Here is a 26,744-nt window from a genome sequence, read left to right as displayed (position 1 = left end):
TTCTCCAGGGCAGTTAGGGATGAGCAATAAATAGTGGTGCAACCGTGCGATGCTCATTCATGGGAATATGAGCAGTAGGAAAAATTACAACAAGCAATTACAAAACCTAAGGTTGTATTTTCCGGAGTATAGAATTTAACGAGTAAGTTATTCAAAACTTTTCAAAGTGTTGAAGGAACTGTTGGGCCAGTGGAGAGAGGCTATTCCCTCTTGGGAGTTGTATATCTAGGGCACTTGGCCTAAAGGATAAACATGGGTTTTTCAGGATTCAAATTGGAAAATAATTCCATGTGCAGGAAGGGACCGGATAGAGTGGAGATGGAGAAATGGTTGCCATTGACAGAAGGGTTTGCATTCAGAGGGCACTAACGTGGGGTGAAGGGCAAGGCAGGAGTATGAAGAAACCCTGTTTAATGCAGAACTGACTGAATGAAGGAATGAATCAGTTGTCACTTGTACTGGACAACGAACAACACAAGAAAATATAGTGAGAAGCTTCAATTGTTGCCACAATCCAGCACCACTGCGAATGGTTTAAGAATAAACAGATATAGCTGAAAGAGAGTCCGTCTTCATTCTGCCGTCTCCACCATGAGCCCTGAGCCAGCTGACCAACGACACCTACGCTACCACCCCTCTGCCGCCTGGGCCAGACCCACCAATGTCAGAGTCTCCAGTCTTCAGGCACCATCTCATCGTGGCTGGGTGCATCTTGCCAACAGGGCCACTGATGCCAGGTCCCATACTAGACCCACACTCGCCCCACAATCACTGGATGACAGCGCTTAAGAGCCTTTCATTCTTGGAATGTGGGCAGCGCTTACAAGATCAGCGTTTCTTGCCCTGTCCCTTTGTTGTGACCTTTTCTCAAAACTGAAATGCGTTTTATTTTGTGTGTGTGCTAACAGATCATTCCACCGATACCTTCTGTGTGTTTTTTTTCCCCCAGGTGACCTTCAGCAAGTCGAGAAACCTGAGGGACTGCTGGACTAATCGGAGCCACCTTGAGAAATGTCTCCTGGTTCTCACTGCCATCCTGGTGCTGCTGCTGTTCTCCATCGTCCTCGCATTCATCTTTAAATACGAACGTAAGTCCTTGAAAGTGGAGCAAAAATGATCACAGTCGAGGCAGGCAATAGGAAGTGAAAGAGGCCATTCAGCCTCTCGGATCTCCAGTTCTACTAAGCTGGATCAGGGGTGAGGTTATAGCCTTGCTCACTGACCCGGTAACGTCGTTCAGAGCGCCCCCTGGAGAAGCAGGCTGACAAAACATCTGCACGCAAACCCACCGGCTCAGTGAGCAAGTCTTGCAACGTCCTTGTCCACAACCTGAGCTACAAATCTTCTCGAGAAAACTTTTGGATCGGGTGGGGGTGGGCAGCCTTTTCATGGTGTGGTCTGGGGTGGGTCACATTTCAAGGTGTCTCTTCCTCGAGTTTGGGGGGTGGTGTGTGCCAGTGAGCAGACTTCCGAAAGGTGATGGCTGCCGCAGCAATAAACGTGAACTTCTTCGAAAGAATTGCAAACGCAATAAATTGATCGCTTCAAACGAGTAATTGATAGAAACGACCATTAAAAAGTGTTCCACGGCAAAGTTTATTAATGAAGCCAGTTCTTGCTCTTTGGTTGAGAAGGCAGAGGAAGAACCAGCCCCACGCCACATTGGAAGGTTGTGGTAACTAGGTTGAGCTGTGGAGCTCAGTTACACTAATGCCTCCCAGGGAGGTACAGTCTGAGCTGGCCTTAGCCCAATTCACAGTAAGTGGGAATCACAGGGAAGTTGCTTTTCAGCCTGCTTCCCCTCTCCCACACTCTTAGCCCTTTCCCTCATTCTCTCTTCCCTGCCCACCCCCCCTCAATAATTCTTTCTTTCCCCTCTCCCTCTACTTAATCTGCACCGCCACCTCCCCCCGCGCCCCCTCCCTCCCCCCCCCCCCCCCCACCCACCTTTAACTGTAAGAAAATAATCCATGGGGCTTTGCTGTCCGAGAGTCTCCCCCAGCCCCGGCATTACTCTCCCACCATCAAACGCTTTGCATTGAAAGGAATGCAGCCAGGTTTTTTCACTCCAGAAAGATCTCCCCTCTTTTTATTTAAAAGTGAAATCAAAGAGAAATTAGCAGGAGCGATCCAATGGCCTAACTATCAATCCCCAATCACAGTCATGGCCTAACCAGTAGTTCCCTTGTCTCTGTCTGATTCTCACTGCCTCCTCCCTGTGGTGTGGTTCTCATCTCCAGTGCCTCTTCCCCACAGTCTCCCAGAGACACTCCTATTCTCAGGCCTGACCTCCGTGATGGGCTTCAAGCCTCGTGTCGCTCGGGATTCCCCAGGCCTCAAACCTTGGGTGCTCTCCTCCAGGCCTCAGGCCACCCATAGCCTGGCTCTGTCCTGCATTTGCTGCTGATAGGCTCTCCATGAGCCCACTCCTCCAACTGGAGGAACAGCTCCTTGCGAAACCATGCTCTTACATAAAACTCTGGGTTTGAATAAAGCATAAATACAACCTGTCCACAAACAGTAAACAGTAAACTTTCATGTTACAAGGCTGAGTGGGTTTGTATGGAACCTCAGGTTTGTATGGAAAGTACACTTTCCCAACAGATAACTCTTGATCTATTTGTTAGCTTGTGTGGCAAGGGTCTAAAATGGCCAGCAGAATGTTTCACATTGGAGGTGAGGTTTATTTCAGTTAGGTAAGAGGATTAAGGGTTCCAGAACCAAGGTGGCTAAATGGAATTAAAATATAGATCGGCCACGATTGGATGAGCACCTGAGGGCAATTGAAGTACAGGGATTGAGTGGGGATATGGTCCTTGTTGGAATGCCTTCCAGAGGGCTAGCATGGTTTTGAAGGGCTGAATGACCTCCTCGTTGTTCTGACTCTGTGTCGATGGGGTTAATGGTGGTGCTGGTTCTGGGACTCCAATTCCCATGACTGGTTTTCACTGCCATCAGCCTTTCCAGGAATCCTGGAAGTCGGTCAAAGGGTAGGGAGAAAAGGTTAAAGAGAAGTTCTGGGAATTTTCTTGGGGATTTTTTCCAATCGGCTGCCAGCCCCGCTGGGCCAAGACGCTCACGAAAAGTCTGTTTTCCTCTGGGATCTGAGTTCGTTTCCCACCAGTGTAATCAGGACAACCCATGTCATAATGAGTCAGTATTGAACTTACTACTGGTGAAACAGGGTCATGTTCTACAGTGTGCATTACCTCATGGAGTTTGGGCTCTCGTGCTGCAGTAGTAGTGTCCCAGTCTCTGAGCCAGGAGATCCCAGTTCAATCCTAGTAGGCATGCTATAATATCACTGAACAAGTTCATTAGAAAATGTCTACCTCGTGGATTAAATGAACTCTCACCAGCAGTGAGCAGGGTGGCTCAGTGGTTAGCACTGCTGCCTCACAGCAGCAGGGACCCAGGTTCGATTCCACCCTCAGGCGACTGTCTGTGTGGAGTTTGCACATTCTCACCTTGTCTGCGTGTGTTTCCTCAGCCCAAAGATATGCAGGCTAGGTGGATTGGCCATGGGAAATGCAGGGTTACAGGGATGGGGTGGGTCTGGGTGGGTCTGGGTGGGATGCTGCTCAGAGGGTGAGTGTAGACTCGATGGGCTGAATGGCCTGCTTCCACACTCTAGGGATTCTGTAATGATGAACAGTGTGAGCCTTGTTCAGTGTAAAATTATCAAACATAAACCTGTAAATGTAGTGATTATTGCTTTCAATGACAGGTAAGGCAGTTAAAATAATTGAACCTTTGAGTCTCCCTGTGACGGTGCTGGCTGTACTTAGTGGTACATTGTCACTGACAGCAGAATAAAACTGTGGAGCAGTCTGTTGTGGTTCATTCTTTGTGGATCCCGAGAGGGATTTCTCAGAAGGAGAGCAGTGGGCTGTTTACCCCATTCCCATCACGGGGCTCAGTAGGGAGCAGGGGAATGACATCACACGGTTAAAGGAGACAGCTCACCACCACCTCAAACCAAATAGGGATGGAACATGAACACTGACCCAGTCATCGATGCCCACATCCCATCTATGTATAAAAAGAACAAGGTGGAATGGCTCCCACTTCAAGGAGGGTCAGTAATTGGAAGAAAATTGACATCAAGAGAATTCTCTTTGAGCTGGAATGCCTGATTCAAAAGGGAAATATTCTTAAAAAGGTGCAATTTGCAGATGAAAGAAGAACAGGAGATTGGGACTGACTGGATAGTTTATCATAGAGGGCTAGCAGACACAACGGGCTGAATGGCCTTGCTCCACAAACAAAGGACGGCCAACCTTTCTGGAAGGTGCTGACTATCCCCAGCCCCAAATCTATCCCTGTGCAAAAACTCTGAGGTATAGCTCATCGTTGGTCACCACTGAGCATTTGCAGTCTACATCACCACTTCAAACGGAAGTCTTTGAGGATAAATCCACAGTTTGTTACAAAACCATCCACTTATAGTCACATTTGAGCTTATAGTGTAGAGAAATGGCCCACTGGCTTTCCAAAGGTTAAAGGATAAACTGAGCATTACACTAAGGAAAAATGCTGTTGCCGAATGAAAGTGTATCTGTAAGCTAGAATCCCTACTGAGTTGAAGCAGGCAATTCAACCCATAAAGTACTCCGACCCTCTGAAGAACATTATCTCTAGTCACATGAGAGAGAATCAGATGAAACACAGGCACCCCTCAGAACCAGAATGTGACAGCTTTCACTTACACAGGATGTTCTATCCACCCTAGGAGTTCAGAACAAACAGCAACTTCCAATGCTGTCTCTCAGACCAATACCAGTTGAATCAATGACAAGGTCATTGCATTGGTATTCTGAAAGGTTGCAATCAGATGGAGCACTTAAGTTTGACCAAGCCCATGATGAAAGCCACCTTATGGCTCTTGCTTTGTGACTGGAGTGATGAAAGCCCCAAAGTGTTGCTGGGTGAAGTCAGTCTTTCACCAATGTTTAATCCTTTCCCTCCCACGAAGGGAGCCCCAGAGGATTGATACAGAACAAAGAGACTTCCAGCGAATTAGTCACTGTGTTCCAGATATAACAGCACATTCAACTTACCACAAAAATGTTAAATACCAGGAGTGTGTATTTAACCCCATGTCCTTTGTGATTATGCTGTTCAAGGGGAAGTGTCCTGGTGCCTGTCCATGCCCACCAGCTGTTTGAGCACATAATCCAGGCTGCAACATCTGAATACAGAGCGAGTGCTGCCCTGTCAAGAGATGGACAAGAGGCTAAGATAAACCTGAGGGATTGTCTGCGTCTATGGGGAGGTGTGAAAGATCCCATTTGAAGGAGAAATCGCCCAACGTCTAAGTCAGTGTTTCTTATTGGCCACCGACATGTCAGATTGTCTCATCTTTTATCTGTGTAGCTGTGGGATCTTGCTATGCATGGATTAGCTTTCACATATCGAGCAATTCTGCTTCAACAACTGTCTATGAAAGGCCTTTCTTTTAGATATTTGGAACTCATGAAAGGAGTATTATAAATGCAGTTCCTTTTTGTTTCTTGAGAATGGATCAGGATTAGTAATCGAGGAAGCCAAGGTGATTTGTTGAGCGCCGCAGGGTCTAGTAGAAGAGAATGAACAAATAATTGGAACTTCAGATTGAAAGGACAGCAACAGGGGGTGGCACGATGGCTCAGTGGTTAGCACTGCTGCCTAACAGCGCCAGGGACCTGGGTTCGATCCCAGCCTCGGGCAACTGTTTGTGTGGAGTTTGCACATTCTCCCCATGTCTGTGAGGGTTTACTCTGGGTGCTTAAGTTTTCTCTCAAAGTCCAAAGATGTGCAGGTTAAGTGGATTGCTAAATGTGAGGTTGTGGGATAGGGTAAGGGGGTGGGTCTGGGTGAGATGGTCTTCGGAGGGTCGATGCAGACTCGGTGGGCCGAATGGCATCTTCCTGCACTGTAGGGATTCTGTGAATCCACGTCATGCGAGATGGGACATCCAGTTGAACCTAGTGTTTTCCCACTTCAATCCTGCTTGAGATTAACTACGTGATGTCAGGGAACATCAGGCTTTCTTGCCAACTTAAGTTCTTTGCTTCGTTTGCACCAAAAGCCTTCAGCCACCCCAAAGGCTGAAAACTGACTGTGGGCATCAGTAAAAAGAGGAGGCCCCTGGAGGAGGGACTAATAGACCAACATTGAGACAATGAATGGAAAGTTCTCCTGTTTTTCTTTTGTTTGTTAATCCATTGGGTGTGAGCATCACTGGCCAGGTCAGCATTTAGTGCATAGCTCTAATTGCCCAGAGGACAGTTTTAGAATCAACCAGATTGCTGTGGGTCTGGAGCCCTCTAAAATGATCCAAAAAGTCACTCAGTTAAAGAGCAATTAGACATGGACAATAAATCCTAGCCTTGGCAGCAAAACCCACATCCATGAAAGAATAATTTTGCAAAATAATTCATTTATGACCCGTAGTCATATACCCATTGATGATAGATATCTGACTTGCATTGATCACTCATATTTCTTCTCTCTTCCTGCGGAGTAAGATTATTTAAGCACCTTCAGGATGGTAGGCCAGTCCTCTCCAGGCTGGCTGCATTCCTTTCCTTTTCTCTCTCTCTCTTCAGTTCATCTTCTTCCTTTTTCTTCTTCTTTTCTTCATCTTACTGATGTCCTGGGTAGGCTGGAGCAGTGTCGGCAGTAACCAGAGCAGGGACCCCTGGCTTCGTAGGCCCGATGTGTGAACTCCTGGAATTGGCCCGAGATGACGGCTGCAACGATGGTGGACTGGGGACTCCTGGCTGTGGTAGGCCTGGAGCAGGGACCTTGTGGTCATCTTGTACAAGTCCAGAGCCGTGTTCGGGGACTCCTGGCCAATGAGGATGAACTCTATTAAAGTACTTTCTTTTATTCTTTTGTGCCCAGGAGTGGTGCCGGATTGTGGCGACAGAGCTCTGTTCACTGTATCTCCCTAGATATATGTGACAATAAAGCATCCATTCATTCATTCGTTCAGAGGGTCTCATCTTGAGTGCCAGGCTTCACATACCAACCTGCATGTTGAGTACGGGCTGGCAGTTTGATTACAGGTCCCAAGGGAGCAACAATTCTGCCCCTGCCCAATGTAATCGTAGGAATAAAACATTGGATTGCAACCAGGTGTCTAATTTACAAACCGCATCTCCCCTGTAAGCCCAGCCCCAACATCAGCAACTTGCTGTAGGGACATGGAAGATCATGTGCTTCAGTATTGCTGAGAAAAGTTATACGCGAATGAAGGGAATAGGAGCAGGAGTAAGCCATTCAGCCCTTCGAGCCTGCGCCACCATTCAATATGATGATGCTGAACATCCAACTTGGTCCCCCTTTTTGTGCTTTCTCCTCCATACCTAACTGTTTCTTGAAAACATTCAGTGTTTTGGCCTCAACCACTTCATGTAGTAGAAAATCCCACAGGCTCACCACTCTGAGTGAAGACATTTCTCCTCATCTCAGTCCTAAATGGCCTATCCTCGTATCCTTAGACTGTGACCCCTGGTTCTGGACACCCTGCTCATCAGGAACACCCTTCCTGCAGTTACCCTTCTAGTGCTGTTAGAATTTGATAAGTTTCTATGAGAACCCCTCTCATTCTTCTAAACTCCAGTGAATACAATCCTAATGAATCTAGTCTGTCTTCATACGTCAGTCTTGCCATCCCAGGAATCAATCTGATAAACCTTCTCTGCACTTCCTCTATTGCAAGTACAATCCTTCCTCAGATAAGGAGACCAAAACTGTACACAATACTCCAGGAGTGGTCTCACCAAGGTCCTGTACAACTGCAGCAAGACATCCCTGCTGCTGTACTTGAATCCTCTTAGAACGAAGACCAACAGACCATTTGCATTTAACACATTTTGTCAAAACCTTCCACCTCGTGCTCATCAGGATAATTCACAAGAATACCAATGCAAAAGAAAAATGAAGTTGATACTGTATCAGAGGAGAGTGCTGATAGGTTGGCAAGTGGGGTCAAATTAGTCAGGGTATTGGCCTAGAGAATGCACCAGTTACATGATGACTAACAGTGAGCTGTCAAGGTTGGTTTGGTTTTGAAGCCTGGCTTGTTGACTCTGATTGGTCAAGGCATTTCTCCCTGAGAAATGACCCAGTCACTTATTATGTTGGATTAGATTCTGCAGGCTTCTGTGTATTAATACATATGTAACTTCCAGTCCAGTTCAGCTCTGTTAGCTGAACTGACAATCTGAATCAGTTGTTGGTATAATTGCCTGCAGGCAATGTAAACATGCCATCTTCAGCGAATACTCAGTGCAGTTTGATTGAAGCAATTTTCAAACCAAGGGCACTGTCTTTTGGACCCTTTTGTTTTCAGGTTGACAATGCATGGTACAGTACTTGAAAGTAGAAAAACAGTGAAACCAAGTGCCTTGAAACTTTTAAGTAACAAATAACAGATAAAGCAATAGAAACTACCAGCAGAAAAGTGGTACAGAGTACAAGGTCAAAGAGATTATAATGCATTTGTACAGAACAGTGGTTAGACTTTAATTATGATATTGTGTTGTTTGGAATCATCCATTGAACAAAATACATTAATATCGTAGGATGCAGTTTCTGCAAGTTTCTACTGGTTTTTCCAAAACAGGCTTAAGCCGTGGATAAAAATGAGGAATCTTAAACAGTCAATTTGTACCAAAGGTAAATGTTCATAATCTTTTGCATTGGTTTAAAAAAACACCTGTCTGGAAATCACTTCCATTGCCAGAACTGACCACTCCCCAGTTTATATTAATCACTAGGGTTTCTGCTAATTGTATCTATTTGCAACTCGTTGAGGACGCTCTTGAAATGAAGCCACCTTTTTAAATTACAAAGTCACCTTGGGGAAAAAAAAAGTTGTTTTGTGTACACCCGTGAACCAAGCAACCAGTTCTTTGTGAAGTTTGTTTTTCTCAAGTGACTTTACAAGTGTTTAAATTCTGATTGCTGAGGTGTAAGACTTGGTTTGCACTAAATTGGAATAAACCGAGTTGTATTTAGTGCAACTGTGTGAGGTTACTGTTTGGCAAAGACGTTAGTTTTTTTTTAAGTGCAATGGTTCAAGGATGATGTTAATGTTTGTGATCACTTTAGAAAAGTAATTCAGGTTGTATGCAGTTTGCCAAAGCAGACACTCTACACCTTTTGTGAATATCAAAGATTCACTGAGTGATCACAGAATTGGGACATTGTAATTACTGCTATGACAGTATTACAGGACAGAAACAGACCCTTCGGTCCAACCAGTCCATGCCGACCATGTTCCCAAACTAAACTCGTCCCACCTGCTTGCGCTTGGCCCATATCCCTCCAAACCTTTCATATTCATGTACTTACACAAATATCTTTTAAACTCTAACTCTACCTGCATCCACCTCTTTCTCTGGCAGTTTATTCCATGCACAAACCACTCTGTGTAAAAACAAAAGTTGCCCCTTATGTCTTTTTTAAATCTCTCACCCTAAAAATATGCCCCCTAGTTTTGAATTCCCCCACCCAAGGAAAAAGACCCTTGTCATTCACCTTATCTATGTCCCTCATGAGTTTAGAAACCTCTTTAAGGTCACCACTCAACTTCCTATGCTCCATTGAAAGAAGTCTCAGAGTTTCCAGTCAGTTTTTATATTTCAAACTGTCCATTCCTGGCAACATCCTGGTAAATCTCACCTGAACCCTCTCCAGTTTAATAATATCCTTCCTGTAACCGGGCAACCAGAACTGCATAGAGTACTCCAGAAGAGGCCTCACCAACGTCCTGTACAACTTCAACATGATGCCCCATGTTTCTTTAATTCATTCATGGGACGTAGGCGTTGCTGGCTAGGCAGCATTTATTGCCCATTCCTAATTGCCCAGAGGGCAGTTCAGAGTCAACCACATTGCTGTGGGTCTGGAGTCACATGTAGGCCAGACCTGGTAAGGATGACAGTTTCCTTCCCTTTAGGGCATTAGTGAACAAGATGGGTTTTTCCAACAATTGACAAAGGGTTCATGGTCATCACTAGATTTTTATTGAATTCAAATTCCACCATCTACTATGGCGGGATTCGAACCCAGGTCCCCAGAGCATTATCTGGGTCTCTGGATTAACGGTCCAGCGATAATACCACTAGGCCACCACCTCCTGTCTAAATGTGTGACATTGGAACTGTTCGATGCTGTAAACCAACATTTCCAATAATAATGTTGAGTAGATTTCTGAGGTCCATGTACGGCAGTGACATCCAGAAGCAGAAACCAATGTATTTGCACTCAGACCACCAAGTGCAGAACAGAGAAAAAGCTAAAAAGATATTTACCAGGATATAGCATGGATTTCCATAGAGAAAATCATGTTTAATTAACTTCCTGCAGTTCTATGACGAAGTGAGAGAGAGAGAGAGAGTTGTTGAGGGTGATGAAGTTGTTGTGGTGTATATTGACTTCCAGAAGGTGTTTAATATAGTGCTACACAACAGACCTGTGACAAGAGTCAGAACTCATGTCCTAAAAGGGACAGTAACAATGTGAATATGGAATTGGCTGAGGAGTAGGAAACAGAGTGTACTGGTTAATAGAGATCGCAAGAACTGCAGATGCTGGAGTCAGAGATAACACAGTGTGGAGCTGGAGGAACACAGCAGGCCAGGCAGCATCAGAGGAGCAGGAAAGTTGACGTTTTGGGTTGGGACCCTTCTTCAGAAATGGTTAATGGATATGTTTTTGGCAGCGAGAAAGTTTGTAGTGGAGTTCCCCAGGCCTCAGTCTTGGGACCCTTGCTTTTCCTGATAGATATCAATGATCCAGAATTTGCAGTGCAGGGGGACATTCAAAGTTTGCAAATGATACAAAACTGGGAGACATTATAAACTGTGAGGAGGACAGTGCAGAACTTCAAATGCCATTAACAAGCTGGTGTTGGGGCTGGATAGGTGGCAGATGAGGATCAATACAGAGAAGTGTGAGGTGATATGTTTTAGAGTCATAGAGTCATACAGCACAGAAACAGACCCTTTGGTCCAACAAGTCCATGCTGAACGTAATCCCAAATTAAACTAGTCCCACCTGCCTGCTCCTGGCCCATATCCCTCCAAACCTTTCATATTCATTTACTTATCCAAATGTCTTTTAAATGTTGTAATTGTAGCCACATCCACCACTTCCTCAGGAAATTCAATCCACACGTGAACCACCCTCTGTGTAAAATAGTTGCCCCTCATATCTTTTATAAATTTCTCCCTTCTCAACTGAAAAATATGCCCCCAGTCTTGAAATCCCCCATCCTAGGGAAAAGATAACTATCATTAACTCCATCTATACCTCTCATTATTTTATAAACTTCTTTCAGGTCACCTCTCAACCTCCTACACTCCAGTGGAAAACATTTCAGCCTATCCAGCCTCTCCTTATAACTCAAGCCACCCGTTCCCAACAACATCCTGGTAAATCTCTTCTGAACCTTCTTTAATTTAGTAATATCCTGTCTGTAATTGGGTGACCAGAATTGGGCACAGTGCTCCAGAAGAAGCACCACTGATGACCTGTACAACTTCAACAGTAAAGAAAGCATTTGATATGCTTGCATTTATTGGTCAGTGCATTGAGTATAGGAGTTGGAAGATCATGTTGCGGCCGTAGAGGACATTGGTTACAGGCCACTTTTGGAATACTACATTCAATTCTGGTCTCCCTGCAATAGGAAGGATGTTGTGAAACTAGAAAGGGTTCAGAAGAAATTTACAAGGATGTTGCCAGGATTGGAGGGTTTGAGCTGTAGAGAGAGACTAAATAGGATGGGGCTATTTTGCCTGGAGTGTCGGAGGCTGAGGGGTGACCTTATAGAAGTTTATAAAATCATGAGGGACATGGATAAGGTGAATAACCAAGGTCTTTTCTTTGGGGTGAAGGATTCCAGAACTAGAGGGCATAGGTTTAAGGTGAGAGGGGAAAAATTTAAAAGAGACCTAATGGGCAACTTTTCCACACAGAGGGTGGTGCATGTATAGAATGAGCCACCAGAGGAAGTGGTGGAGGCTGTTAAAATTATAACATTTAAAAGGCATATATGAACAGGAAGTATTTGGAGGGAAATGGGCTAAATGCTGGCAAATGGGACAAGGTTAATTTCGCATATCTGGTCAGCATGGACAAGTTGGACCAAAGGGTCTATTTCCATGCTGTACAGTTCTATGACTCTATAACTTGACTTCCCAACTCTTACAGTCAAAAATTGAGCAATGAAGGCAAGCATCTCAAACAGTATTTTTTAAACACCCTGTCAGTATGTGATGCAAACTTCAAAGAATGATGTACCTGCACCCCTAGGTCCCTCTGTTCTACAATATGACCCAAGGCCCCACCGTTGATTGTATAAGCCCTACCCTTGTTTGTTGTACTAAAATGCAATACCTTGCATTTCTCTAGCTTGAACTCCATCTGCCATTTTTCAGCTCATTGACCCTTTTTTTCAAGATCTCTTTGTAATCTTAAAAAACCTTCTTCACTGTCTACTGTGCCACCAATTTTGGTGTCGTCTGCAAACTCACTAACCATGCCTTCTATATTCTCATCCAAATCATTTATATAAATGACAAACAAAAGGGGACCCAGAACCGCTCCCTGTTGGACACCGCTGGTGACAGGCCCACAGGGAGAGAGAGTATAAAGTAAAGGGTGTAACTCTAATGGGCAGTCAGGAGCAGAGAGACCTGGGTGTATCTGTGTACACACCATTAAAGGTGGTGGGACAGGTGCCAAGTGCACTTCATACAGCCGACAGTATTCTAGTTTTTGTTAATATTGAAATCAAGTACAAGAGCAGGCAGGTTATGCTGACCTTGTATAAGAGACTATTTAAACCTTGACAGTTCTGGACACTACAGTTTAGGAAGGATGTGAATGCATTGGGGAGAGTGCGGGAGAGGTTTCAGAGAATAAGAAACTTCAGTCATGAGGATAAATCAGAGAGATTGCCTTTGTTTTCCATGGAGAAGAAAAGGCTAAGAGGAGATTTGACTAACGTTTGACTAAATAGACAGGAAGAAATCCTTCCCACTCATAAACAGAACATGAGGGAGAGGATTTAAAGTGATTTGTGGAAAGAATTTAATGTGATGTGAGAGTGTACAGTGAGTGATTCAGGTCAGGAACACTGCCTGGAACTGTAGTGGAAGCTGGTTTAATCGAGGTACTTGAGGGCATTGGGTAATTATTTAAACAGAAAATGTTCTGGGTAATGGAGAATTAGAGGGAGAATGGCACTAAATCATGCTTATTCAGAGAGATGGTGTAGACATGGTGAGGGCAGGGGAGGCCTCTTCTGGAGTACTGAGTGCAGTTCTGGTCACCCTGTTATAGAAAGGATATTATTAAACTAGAGAATGTTCAGAAAAGATTTATCAGGATGTTGCTGGCACCGGAGGGTTTCAGTTATTAGGACAGACTGGGGTTTTTCTCACTGGAGCGTAGAAGGTTGAGGGGTGACCTCATAGAGCTTTATAAAATCACGAGGGGCATAAGTAAGGTGAATAACAAGGGTCTTTTCCCTTGGTGGGGGATTTCAAGCCTAGAGAGCATATTCTTAGGACACGAGGAGAAAGATTTAAAAAAGACATGGGGGCAATTTTTTCATGCAGAGTGGTTCATGTGTAGAATGAACTTCCTGAGGAAGTGTTGGAGGCAGGTACAGTTATAAAATTTAAAAGACATTTGGATCAGTAAATGAATAAGAAACGTTTTGGAGGGATTCGGGCCAAGCGCAGGCAGGTGGGACTAGTTTAGCTTGGGAATTTGATCAGCATGGACTGGTTGGACCAAAGGGTCTGTTTCAGTGCTGTATGACTCTATGATGGTCAGATTGGCCTCCTCTTGCACTGTAACAATTGTCAGAGGATTTTGGTAGTGAACGGAGGAAGACTGTTTTTACTCAGTTTTGAGAAATGACGTGATGGTGGATTCTGAAGGGAGGAGATAATGTAGACCCTAACAAGACAGTTCACTTTGGCTGGAGCACTCAAGTTGGAAACGGCAGCCTGTGACTGAAAGGGTTAAATTCAGACTTTTTGTGGTGGAAAGAATGAGCCCCTTTGAGAGAGGGAAGTGATTGGCTTGGACTCATTGAAATGTAATTGTGATCATCGTGGGGAGACACTGTGGCACATCTTTCTACATTGAAGTTGCTATGTAAATACAGCTTAGTGTTTGCCGGGGACAGATTTGTGATCCAGCTTTGTCTTTTTTTAAATTTCAAAAATATACTTATTAAAAATCTCTTTGTGTATATATACATTGTCACAAAAGCAGTTCAGTTCTGTACAGTGGCATATTAAGTAAACAAACAAAAAATTGGACTTTGACTCTATCTTAAAAAAAAAACCAAAGACCTCTCTTACCCATACAATACTACTGTTTACATACATTTGAAGTACTGGGAGGGTCCAATACCTGAATAAACCCCCATTTACCTTCCGCTGGAAGACCTCAGTCAGTGGTCTTTCCCCAATGCTCTTTGGCAGCAGCTACCCCAAGCTTTATTGTGTCCCTCAGCACGTAGTCCTGGACCCTGGAATGTGCCAGTCTGCAACACTCAGTTGGGGTCAACTCCTTGTTCTGGAAGACCAACAAGATTTGGGCAGACCAAAGAGCGTCTTTCACCGAGCTGATGGTCCCCCAGGTGCACCAGGGAACAGACCGTAGAGCACAGAGTCCCACATCACGGAGCTGCTCGGAATGAACCTCAGCACAAACCACTGCATTTCCCTCCAGGCTTCCTTTGCATAGACACATTCCAGAATGAGGTGTGTGACAGTCTCGTCCCCTCCGCAGCCACTTTGAGGGCAGTGCACAGTGGTGCAGAGAGTCCAGGTGTGCATGAAGAATCTCACAGGCAGAGCCCTTCTCACCACCAACCGAGCAATGTCCTGGAGCTTGTTGAAAAGTTCTGGTGACAAGGCATTCTGCCAAATGACTGGCAGTCTGTACAGGGAACCATTCGACAGGATCCACCCTCTCCTTTTCCCGAAGGGTCTCGAGGACACTACGTGCTGATGACTGCCTGATGGACTTAGGGTCAATGGTGTTTATCTTCTCAAATTCCTCCACAAAAGACAGGTGATACAGAACAGCCCAACTACTTGGAGTATTCCCTAGCAATGAGGCCAGTCCCATCCTTTGCGACACCGGGGACAGGTAGAACCTTAGCACGTAGTGACACTTGGTGCTTGCATACCGATGGTCTATGCACAGCTTGATGCAGCCACACACAAAGGTGGCCATCAGCATGGGGACAATGTTGGGCACGTTCTTCCCACACTTAGCCAGAGTTTTGTACATGGAGTGAGTTCATGCAGACCCAGTCTATCTTAGGCTTCCAGATGAAATGGAAGATGACTCAGGTTACTGAAACAGCACAGGTGCAGCTTTATCGCCTTGGCAATGTGGGGCACTGCAGAATGTTAGTGTTTTTCACTGCCTTACAGCTGGCACATGCCCACCTCCCTCACCATGTTGAATGCAAGGTGACCTCCTTCCTGAATTGGAGGGTTTTGCCCCTGGTAGGCCTGAATGAGCAAGGCACACCTTGGACCACTTACTGGATGCCCTCATTTCCACAGTTCCTGTGAACCATCTCAAGTAAATTCTTATTACGAATGTCTTGCACCAGTAGAGCAGCACAGTGACTCAGTGGTTAGCACTGCTGCCTCACAGCGCCAGGGACCTGGGTTCAGTTCCACCCGCGGGCAACTGTCTGTGTGGAGTTTGCCCATTCTCCCCGTATCTGCGTGGGTTTCCTCCGGGTGCTCCAGTTTCGTCCCACAGTCCAAAATGTGCAGGTTTGGTGGAGTAGCCATGGGAAAAGATATGGGCATTGCTGGCTGGATCAGCATTTAGTGCCCATCCCTAATTACCCTCAAAGGTGGTGACGAGCTGCTTTCTTGACCCCTGGAGCCCATGGCTGGGTGGCTACACACACAGTGCTGTTAAATTTGTGCCTGTTTATCACGTTGCATAGGACACATGTCCCTTCTGGAGCTGCCTGCCTTTTATCAGGACCTAGCCCTGCCGAGGGGTAATGGGCCATGTTGAAGCAGTATCTCCTCCCCATAAGGTTGGGTCTAGAGACGGGTGCCCGGCAGAGAGGAGGGTCCAGGCTGCAGTGTTGACTCAAGGGGAGACTGGGTGGCAGCTGTAGAGACTGTTGTTGCCTAGAGGCACTGGGAGCCTCATTGTCCCCACACAGTGTCCTGCCCAGGGCCATAGCACTATCAGAGAAATGGCCTTTACTCAAACAGGCATAGAGTCGTCATACAGCAAGGAAACGGACCCTTCGGTCCAACGCATCCGTGCCAACCAAATTTCCCAAATGTCACGGTGGCACAGTGGTTAGCACGGCTGCCTCACAGCGCCTGGGACCCAGGTTTGATTCCAGCCTCGGGCTACTGTCTGTATGGAGTTTGCATGTTCCCCCCGTGTGGGTTTCCTCCCAAAGTCCAAAGTGTGCAGGTTAAGTGGATTGGCCATGCTAAGTTGACCGTAGTGTCTAGGGATGTGTAGGCTGAGTGGATTAGCCATGGGAAATGCTAAGTTGACCGTAGTGTCTAGGGATGTGCAGGCTGAGTGGATTAGCCATGGGAAATGCAGTGTGATAGGGTAGGAGGGTCGGTGTAGGTGGAATGGTCTTTGGAGGGTCATTGCTGACTCAATGGGCCGAATAGCCTGCTTACGCGCTGTAGGGTTTTATGATTCTGATTCTATGATTCACAGACAGTGCCCTCCTTTTACCTGGGCCCCAATAAGAGTTACACACGAATCTTGGTTTGCTGAAAGTTCGATGTGGGTGCCCCTGCAATGCCCAGGGATCTGGTTGCAACATTTTGAACCCATTAGATCTCTTTGCTTTCCCCTTCAGATACCCCGAAGGTTTGTTTGACGGAGTCCTGTGTCATCGTTGCCAGCAACGTCCTCAAATCCTTGGATCGATCTGTTGACCCCTGCCAGAACTTCTACAATTATGCCTGTGGTGGCTGGATTAAAGGTAACCCACTGCCTGATGGAAAGTCACGGTGGGGAACCTTCAACAAACTGTGGGACCATAACCAGGCCATCATGAAACATCTCCTCGGTAAGTGCGTATGCTCAGGGCCTGGAAGGCACTATGTAAATGCAAGTACTTTCTCATGAACCTAGGCCCTGGCCTCCAGCTTAGAGTCAGTGATTACCTAAACAGGAAACGGCAGCCAAACTGGCAAATGATGGATCCAGTTCATCTTGTATAACTCAAAACAGAGCTCCAGTTTATTCATTTCTGAATATTGCAGTTCTTGTTGCTGGTTTTTTCCTCTAGATGGGAAGTTAGTTTTGGCCTGTACAAACATAATATGATGGGCTGAATGGCCTCCTGTTATGTTACCTTATGTGTTTCTTAGCGAGTAAATTTAAAGGAGAGAAAAGAAACAACAATTGTCTTGATCAAATTTATTACTTCCTCTTGAATCAGCTGAGCTTTGACATCAGTGTTGAGTTGCAGGTCAGTGCTATGGTCATGACCTTGTTTTGTAGAACCAAGGAGTAAATCATAACTGTGTTTTTGTGAGGCTTATAGACAGCTCCAGCAGGTAATGTAGATTTCATTTAACAGATTGCTGGGTGTATATATTGTGACTGTTGACCATGCTCTAAGGGAGACCTGACTCAGTGCAAACAAACCTTCTGTGTTTTTGTGTGTGAGGCAGAGCAGTAGTGCAGATTGAGGGAAGTAGGCTTTCTCTTTGAGTTTTTGGAATAATATGTTTGGGAGTCTGGGGTGGGGTTGTGTTGTTCTTGGAGGGAATGTGGAGCCTCAGACATAAATCCTGATACCTAGACTGAGCTGATAAAACACGGAGTGCTGAAAGACTTAAAGCTGACAGTTTTCCCTGTGACATTTATGTAGCTAACAACCTCTCTGTCCATGGCCAACACTCTCATCATGCAGAAAGCAATGAGCTGATCTGTAACACAGCACATTAGCTGCTGGAATCATTCCAAGTGAGCTGTTCTCCAGAGCGAACACTCAGATTCTTTCCGAACTTAAAGCTCTCCCCTGGAAGTTTCTGTTATGAGAACCTTTAGCATCGGGTGCATTTTATGTTCTCAGCAATTGTCTGAAGACGAGAGGAAGGTTTTAGGAAGTGTCTCAAAGCAGGAGATAAAGGCAGAAAGAGTTTGATGTTCTGTTTTGGTCTCCTTACTGAAGAAAAGCATAATTACATGAGAAGCTGTTGCAAGAAGATTCGTTCTACTGATTCCCAGAGTGAGGGGGGATCGTTATCCTGTAAGGAAATATCAAGGGGTTGTGGTTGGATTGTCTCTTATTGGTGATGGCCAGACTGTGACTATCACCAATAAGAGACAATCTAACAATTACCCCTTAACATTCAATGGTGTTACCATCACTGAAGCCCCCCCTATCAACATTAACATTGACTCAAGTAGACTCACCATGTAAACACAGTGACCAAGTCATAGACTAGGAATACTGCGGCAAGTAACTCACCTCCTGACCACCCCCCCCAAAGCCCCTCCACCATCCACAAGGCACAAGTCAGGAGTGTGATGGAATACTCCCCACTTGGCTGAATGGATGCCAAGCTTGACACCATCCAGGACAAAACAGCCCGCTTGATTGGCAGCCCATCCATCAATAACCACTCCCTCCACCACCGACACTCAGTAGCAGCAGTGTATGCTATCTACAGGATGCACCTCAGAAATTCACCAAAGAACCTTAAACAGCACTTTCCAAACCCACAACCACTTCCATGTAGAAGGACGAGGGCAGCAGACCCATGGGAACATCACCATCTGCAAGTTCCCCTCCAAGCCGCTCATCATCCTGACTTGGAAATATAATGTCATTCTTTCACTGTCGCTGGGTCAAAATCCTGGAATTCCCTCCCTAATGGCATTGTGGGTCAACCCACAGCAGGAGGAATGCAGCGGTTCAAGAAGGCAGCTCACCACCACCTTCTCAAGGGCAACTGGGGATGGGCAATAAATGCTGGCCTAGCCAGTGACGCCCACATCCCAAAAATGAATTTAAAAAAAAGGCTAGGCCTGTACCTATTAGAGTCTAGAAGAAATGGGGGTGGGGGTGGGGGTGGTGGTGGTGGTTGTGTGGTGTGTGGCGTGTGGTGAGGTGCAATCTTATTGAAATATAAGATCCTGACAGGACTTGACAGGGTACACGCTGAAAGAATGTTGTCATTGAAGATGGAGATGAGAATTCTTTTCTTTCAGAGGGTCGTGGAACCAGAGTTACTCCCCCAGTGGAAGCAGGCTCCTTAAATATTTTTATGACCGAGGTAATAGATTTCTGATGAACACACAGTCAAAGGGAACTGGGAGACAGCCAGGAAAATGAAGTTGAGGGCACTATTGAAATCTGTCATGATCTTATTGGCAGAGCAGGGTTAGAGGGCCCATGTAGCTTGCTGCTGTCCCTGTTTTGGATGAGTTTAGAATCACGGCCAGCAGTGGTGATGCGATGCCCATCCGAGTTTGACGAGACCAGAGTTGGAAGAATGCATCAGTCTCAGATGGGGCTGTCAGGTGTGGATTAAGGTGAGAATGACCACATAGTGATCTGAACACAAGGTACAAGCTTTCAATGGAGACCTCGTGAGCTTTGAGCCCAGGTGTAATCAGCTGATGGTAGCCTTAGCTGTTACACTGGAAGCACCTAATCGCAGAATTAGTCCTTGTTTAGCAACATTGGAGACTGGTTGAAAAGCATCCTCTAGGTCTGTAATAGAATCCTAGAGTTTGCACAGACTCAGTACTCTGTGTCTGAATCTCTACAAAGTAAGCTGTAGTTTAGGAAATGTTATCTATCAGCTTTCTGTTGGTAAGGTTGTGTGTCTGTGATAGTGAGTGAATGAATGATTTTATAGTCATGTGTATTTTACAGTGAAAAATACAATGAAAAGCTTCCACTGTCATGATTCCGGCCCATTTAGAATAGTTTAAGTATAATGATAAAAATTATAGCTTAAAGAGAGCCAATAACCCTGGCACCATCACTTCACTGCTGCCAGTGCCAGACCTAACCAATGTTGAAGTTATCAATGCTCAGGTGCCATCTTCCACTGTTGGGCCTACCTTGCCAACATTGCCTCCACCAATGTAGCAGTCAATGGCGGGTCCTGTGCTCACCCATCCACCAGGGTCCTACTCCAGGACCTCCTTCAGGAAGCTGGAGTTTGAATGGCTGCAGTACCAGTTTGATGAAGCAAGCTTGGAGATCCTGGCAGTCGTATGGGATTTGGATCAGGCCAGGTGAGGACTGCAGATATCTTTACCCAAAGGGACCAGGCGGGTGACAGTCCAGCACCTTTGTAATTATTGACTTGCCACCCTTTAAATTTCCAGGTTTATTTAAAAATTCAAGTTTTCATTCTCTGGATTATTTATCCAGCTCCCAGGATTAGGGTTAGCACTCCAGCAACATAAACGTAGCACCATTATTTATTTAGAGAAATCTCAGTCACCAAGTGAAAGTCTCCACACTTGCGTTGAAGGTTTGGGTCTGTAGAGTAGATGTTCCACAGTGATGTGTGGCCTGGTTTTTGTTTATTTGTGTGTGTGCTTGTCTCTCACTCTTTCTCTCTCTTCCCCCCACCCCTCCCTTCCCCTTCGCTCTCTCTGTCTCCCCCAGCTCTCTCTGTCTCTCTGTGTCCCTCTCTCTGTCTCTCTCTGTCCCTCTCTCTCTCTCTGTCTGCCCCTCTCTCTCTCTCTGTCTGCCCCTCTCTCTGTCTGTCCCCCTGTCTCTCTCTCCAAATTCATAAGGAGTTTTTCCTGAGGCCCCAATGTTGGAGGTTGACAACATGGGTCTCCTGACTTGTCCTGAACCTAGTTAGCAAGAACAGTTCTCACTCTGGGAGATCAAAACAGATGTGGTTTGCCACAAGGGACTTGTGGCTTCCCATGTTTCCCAATCAATCCTCAATCCGCAGTGTGTTCTAGTGATAAGACAAAATAACATCAGGCAGAAGAACTAAAAACCATTTGGCAACGCTGACCAACAGAATATGGAAACCTCACTGATGGATTAATTTATTAGTTCTGGTTTAGGATCTGGAAGGTCTGGATGTGAGATAAAGAAAACAAACTGGTCCTTTGATTTAAATTCAACCAAATGTAGAATATGAGTCACATTTGGTCAATGTTCAGGATAACGGGAAGAGAAATCGGGATGATTCCTGGGTTTTGTTGCGTGAATGAATAAAAGGAGCTTGATTTGAGGTGACAGCAATAGGGGAAGTGTTGGTTAACCTGATAAATGTTCCAATTTCTGGTGGAAAATCCTCCCTGGAGTGAAATAAGTGCCCCATTAAGAGATGGCCACAAATGGACCTCTGGCAGATCAAGCTGGAGTCAATAACCTGGTGTGCAAAAACAGGTTACTGGTTCCCAAGGTGAAGCAGAGTATGCCCTATGATAGAGGGCAGATAGTATGGAAGGACAGGGCATTGGGACGATTAGGAGGAGGTGGTGAAGGGCAGCAGTCTTTGGACCTACTGTAGGAACAGTGTGTAATTTGTGTCTCACCCTTCCCCACAGCCCCCTCTGATAAAAATTTATATATTGGTTGACGATTTACGTGAATCGCTTTGGGGACCACTGGTTAAGGGTCATGGGGAAAAGGCAGGAAAGTGGAGTCGGAGATTATCAGATTAGCCATGATCTCATTGAATGGTGGAGCAGACCTGGTGGGCTGAATGGCCTAATTCTGTTCCTATGTGTGACGGTTTAAACTGCACATAGCCCAGGTTATCCTGAGTAGAGCTTGAGGGGAAGACCACTTTTCCAGAAAAGCCAGGTTTCGATAATGAGACTAAACAGGCACTAGGCTCATTGAATTTCTTGCTGGGATGCATGCATTGGAGCAGGATTAGGCCATTCTGCCAATCGATCCCACTCTGCCAATCTTGATTATGGTTGATCATCTACCTCAATGCCACTTTCTCACATTTCTCCATATCCCTTGACCAACTGGACTCGAGAAATCCATCAATTTCTATCTTGAACAATGAATGAGATTCAACAAGCATCCGGGGTAGAGAATTCCAAGGATTCGCCACCTTCAGGACAAAGACGTCCCTGCTCAGCTCAGTAATAAATGGTCTCCACTTAGAGTCATAGAGTTATACAGCATGGAAACAGATCCTTCGGTCCAACAAGTCCATGCCAACCAGATACCCTAAATTAATCTAGTCCCATTTGCCAGTATTTGTTCCGTATTCCTCTCAATTCTTCCTAATCGTGTACCCATCCAGATGCCCTTTAAATGTTGTAATTGTACCAGCCTCCACCCCTTCCTCTGGCAGCTCATTCCAGGCACGCACCACCCTCTGTGTGAAAGAGTTGCCCCTCAGGTCCCTTTAAATTTCTTTCCCCTCTCACCTAAACCTATGCCCTCTTGTTTTGAATTCCCCGACCCTGGGGAAAAGGCCTTGGCTGTTCACCTTATCCATGCCCCTTATGATTTTGTAAACCTCAATAAATTTGCCCATTGAGTGTATTGGGAGTCCTATGATGTATCTAGCCTATGCTGTACCTGTCCTGAGAGTGTTTGATAGGACAGTGAAGTGGGACTTGGATTATCTAATCAGTGTTTAATAGGACCTGTTCCAGGACTTCTTGATGTTACATTGGCGTAACCATCCCTCACCTCAATAAACATGAAATATACTGAAAATAAGTTCAAAAACATTGTTGTATTGATGAAATGTGAAGGGTCTCACAGTAAATGTTATTTTTTTCCATGCACACTTTATTCTGAGATTAGGTTCCCTGGTCCTAGGCTCATCTCCCAGGAAGCATCTGGAAACATCTCCATCCATCTTGTCACACCTGCTAAAGGCCTGTATGTTTCAATCAGATTGCCTCTCATTCTACAAAATTCTAGAGAATGCAGACACAGAATTCTTCATCTATCCTCATAAGTCAATTCCAGTATCCCAGAATTTGGACTCCATTGCACTCCCTCTCTGACAAATATATCCTCCCTTAGCTAGGGAACCTTACACAGTATTCCTAGTGCAGTCGCTCCATGGCTCCAGAAACTGCAGCAGACCTTGTTACTCCTGTACTCTAATGCCTTCATGATGAAAGCCAGCTTACCATTTACTCCTGCATGCCAGCCAGAGTGATTCATGGACGAGGATACCAAGGTCAGTTTGGACTTCCCCACCTCTGGCTATTTCAGAAATATTTTGCCTTCCTGTTTCACCTAACGAAGTGTACAACATCACTTCTGTTCACATTATATTCCACCTGTCAGTATTCACTTAATCTATCCAAGGTTGCTTGAAGAATCCTCACATCCTTCTCACAACTTGTTTCAACCCAATTTTTTTGTCATCAGCAAATTTGGAAATATTGGTTCCCAATTATAATATTTAACATTACAATTGGGAACCAACCTGGCGTTTATCTGTCAGTCATCATTAACCAGTGCATTCTCCATGGCAATGCCTCTGGCACTTGCAAACCAATCAGCACTCTTCCCTCATACAACCGTGTTGATTTTCCCCTTAAATTTACATTCTTGCACGTCGTCCTGAGGAGTGCAAGGTGAAGAGATTTGACACAAGATATTTAATACAAAACTATTCGGGGGTTAGTTAGCTCAGCTGGGTGGATGGCTGGTTTGTGATACAGAACAACACTGACAGCGTGCATTCAATTTCCACACTGGCTGAGGTTACCATGAGGGTCCCACCTTCTCCATCTCTTTGAGGTATGGTGATCCTCAGATTAAGCGACCACCAGTCATCTCTCTCTAATGAGAGACTAGCTGTACGGGACTATAGCTTGACTGAGTATATTACAATATAAAATACAGTGTAGGCCTTGGGTACCAATACTTAGACTGTTTGCCAATGCAATGAGCAATGGGCTCACCTCTGCCAGAGTATATATGGTTGCAATCCACCCATCATATTGTGCTGTTAGTTTCCTGCTTTGTGCCTGTAAAACAGGTGTGGCAGCAATGAACATCTAGCCAAAGAATATAACTGGAAATTTTTAATGAAATTATTAAGATGGGAGTTATCACGAAGAGGAGTAAAGTTGTGGAATTAATTATCGCCTAAATCGAGGATGCCAAGGAGACTCCTGTTGAACTGAGGACCTCTGAAGGGTGGAGCTCAGTGATTAACATTTGGACACTGTTGTTTACAAACAGTCCACTTGCTGCGTAACTATTGGATCTGTTGAGTGGTTGATGAACTTCCAGTTTTTCACTCGGCGTTACGTCACGTTTTAAAACTTCAATTTGGAAATGGTGATTGAACTGTGAACACGCATGGAAAGGCTTTATTGAAAGGCGAGTGTCATTCAGTGCAGATTGAAGTAATCAGAGATATATACTTGGTAACTGGCCAATTCCAGCCCTTGTGTTTGGCACTTTCTATGCAGCTCCATGTTGCCAAGGCAACATTTTCTCCAGTGGTGTGTGATCTTGTGCAATTTGCTTCGCAAATGAAGGTCAGACCGTTGGCAGAGTCCTATGTACGCACGCACAATGCTACAGGATGTACAGGCTCAAACTCAATCCTGTCCTCTAAAAGGAGGACTCCTTTCCAGATGAGTAAACCAAAAAATAAAATGACCCAGCTCTCGAACAAGGAACTACAAGATAAGAACCTGGAAAGGAACGGCACTAGAGATGGAGAGTTCACAACCATTTGTGGAATCTTGCAATCTGCTTGTCAGCATTCAGATCTTTTGGCTCTTTAAAGTCATGCATAGAATTTGAAATGTTGCCAAAATAATCACACTGAAGGAGTAGGCAGGGAACCAAGGAGACAATGCGACTCCGGAGAAGAGCATCGAAGTGTATGCTCCTGACTATGTGATTGCTCCTTTTCTGTTATTACACCTCGTGCCAGTCATAGAGTCATAGAGCATGGAAACAGACCCTTCAGTCCAACCAGTCCATGCCCACCATAATCCCAAACTAAACTAGTCCCACCTGCCTGCACTTGGCCCACATCCATCCAACTATTTCTTATTCGTGTACTTATCTAAATGTTTTTTAAACTTTATAACTGTACCCACATCCACCACTTCCTCTGGAAGTTCATTCCACACACGAACCACTCTCTGTGAGGTGATGCACTTGGGCAGGACAAACAAGCAAAAGGAATACATGTTGAATGGTAGGATCCTGGGAAGCAGCGTGGATCAGCAGGATCTTGATGTGTGTGAACAGTGGTCCCTTAAGCTAGCAGGACAGGTGGATAAAGTGGTTAAGAAAGCATATGGTATATTTGCCTTTTTTAGCTGAGGCATAGAGTTTAAAAGCATAGAGGATAAGTTGGAACTGCATGAAAGGTTGTTTGGGCCCCAGCTAGCATATTGCATACAGTTCTGGAAACCACATTGTAGGAGGGATGTGATTTTACTGAAGACGGTGTAGGGGAAATTTACTAGGAAGTTGCCTGGGCTGGAGAGTTTTAGTTAGGAAAAGAGATTGGACAGACTGGGGTTGTTAACCTTAGAGCAAAGGAGATTAAGAGGGAGCATGATTGAGAAGGGCATAAATAGGGTAGATAGGAAGAAACTTTTCCCCTTGGTGGAGGGATCAATGACCAGAGTCATGGATTTAAGATAGGCACAAGAGGTTTAGAGGGAATGTGAGGAGTTTTTATTTCACTCTGAGGTTGGTGGGAGTCATGACCTGTAAGGGGACTAGAGGCAGAAAAAGGTTTTAAGATGTGGACTTGCGATGCCAAGGCAAATAAGGCTATGTGTTAAGTGCTGGAAAATGACCTTAGGATAGTGACTATTTTTGACTGGCTTGGACATGATGGGCTGAGGGTCTTTTTTTGTGCTGTAGATCTCTATGACTCTGAGAGGAGGTAAGGACACTATCACTGTGCCAGCAGAACCTCTCCAATATTTGTGTATGCAAAATATATGGTGCCTCATCTCTTTCTATGTCTTGTTCAGATTCTGTAAAGTGTATAATCAGTGCCAGTTAGCCTTGAAGAATGTGCCTTAATTGCTTGGTTGCCGTGCTGTAAAATTACTGATTTTCTGTTACTACCCTTTAATCTTACCCAAACCTCTCCATTGTTTCTGCCTTTCTCTTTTGTAATTTACCATGTCCCCCTGGATTCTAACTCATTTCTGATGGACTGTGGCTCACCATGTTTTCTCTGAAACTTCGGCCTTAGCGAACTCCCTGAATGCAGATCATTTCGTAATGAGTGTTCAGAAAAAGTGGAGCTCATTTGCAGTCCCTCCCAAACTGAGGAATGATCACTCATAACTCGTGGAATTTTTGGTTTTGTCCCACTATACATGGACTGTAGCCCCCAACAACTTGCAGTGAGTTCTTCACACAGACTCCTCATGCCAGGACCGATGTTAATGTACAAGTTGGTTGGCCCACTTGGATTAGGTTTTCATCTGTCACTGCATTGATTTCTTTCACGCACTGCATGAGTAAAGAGACTTTCTGACGCTGTATTCATTACTACAAAGTTCAATTGATCACATACATCCCTCAATTCGTCTTTGGCAAACCCTTCCCCACTGTGCTGCTGACTTCTGATTGTTGCTTAGGAACGTAGCCCTTGTCCCCAGTATGGTCCCTCTGTATCTCTCCATTATCTTTTCGCCTATTACTCTTTTTCCCTTTACTGTATGTTGTTGTAGATGAAGTAAATATATTGGCTGTATCTTTGGAGATAGTAGGATCTGCAGAT

The 26,744-nt window shown here is 45.1% G+C and overlaps 1 protein-coding gene across 1 annotated transcript in view; it reads left to right on the top strand.

Annotated features, from left to right (window-relative positions):
- LOC109921208 (endothelin-converting enzyme 1-like) overlaps window positions 1-26,744 on the top strand; it is a 126,062-nt gene that overhangs the window by 13,764 nt on the left and 85,554 nt on the right. Inside the window, exons 2-3 of the mRNA XM_048614906.1 lie at window positions 950-1,088; window positions 16,895-17,107. Of these exons, the coding sequence (XP_048470863.1) occupies window positions 950-1,088; window positions 16,895-17,107 (352 nt within the window). The remainder of the gene's footprint in view (window positions 1-949; window positions 1,089-16,894; window positions 17,108-26,744) is intronic.

The sequence above is a fragment of the Rhincodon typus genome, chromosome 31, assembly GCF_021869965.1.
Source record: "Rhincodon typus isolate 14 chromosome 31, sRhiTyp1.1, whole genome shotgun sequence".
NCBI classification, from domain to species: Eukaryota; Metazoa; Chordata; class Chondrichthyes; order Orectolobiformes; family Rhincodontidae; genus Rhincodon; species Rhincodon typus.
Note: the sequence above shows the minus strand (reverse complement) of the source record. Positions and strands in the feature narration are given on the sequence as shown.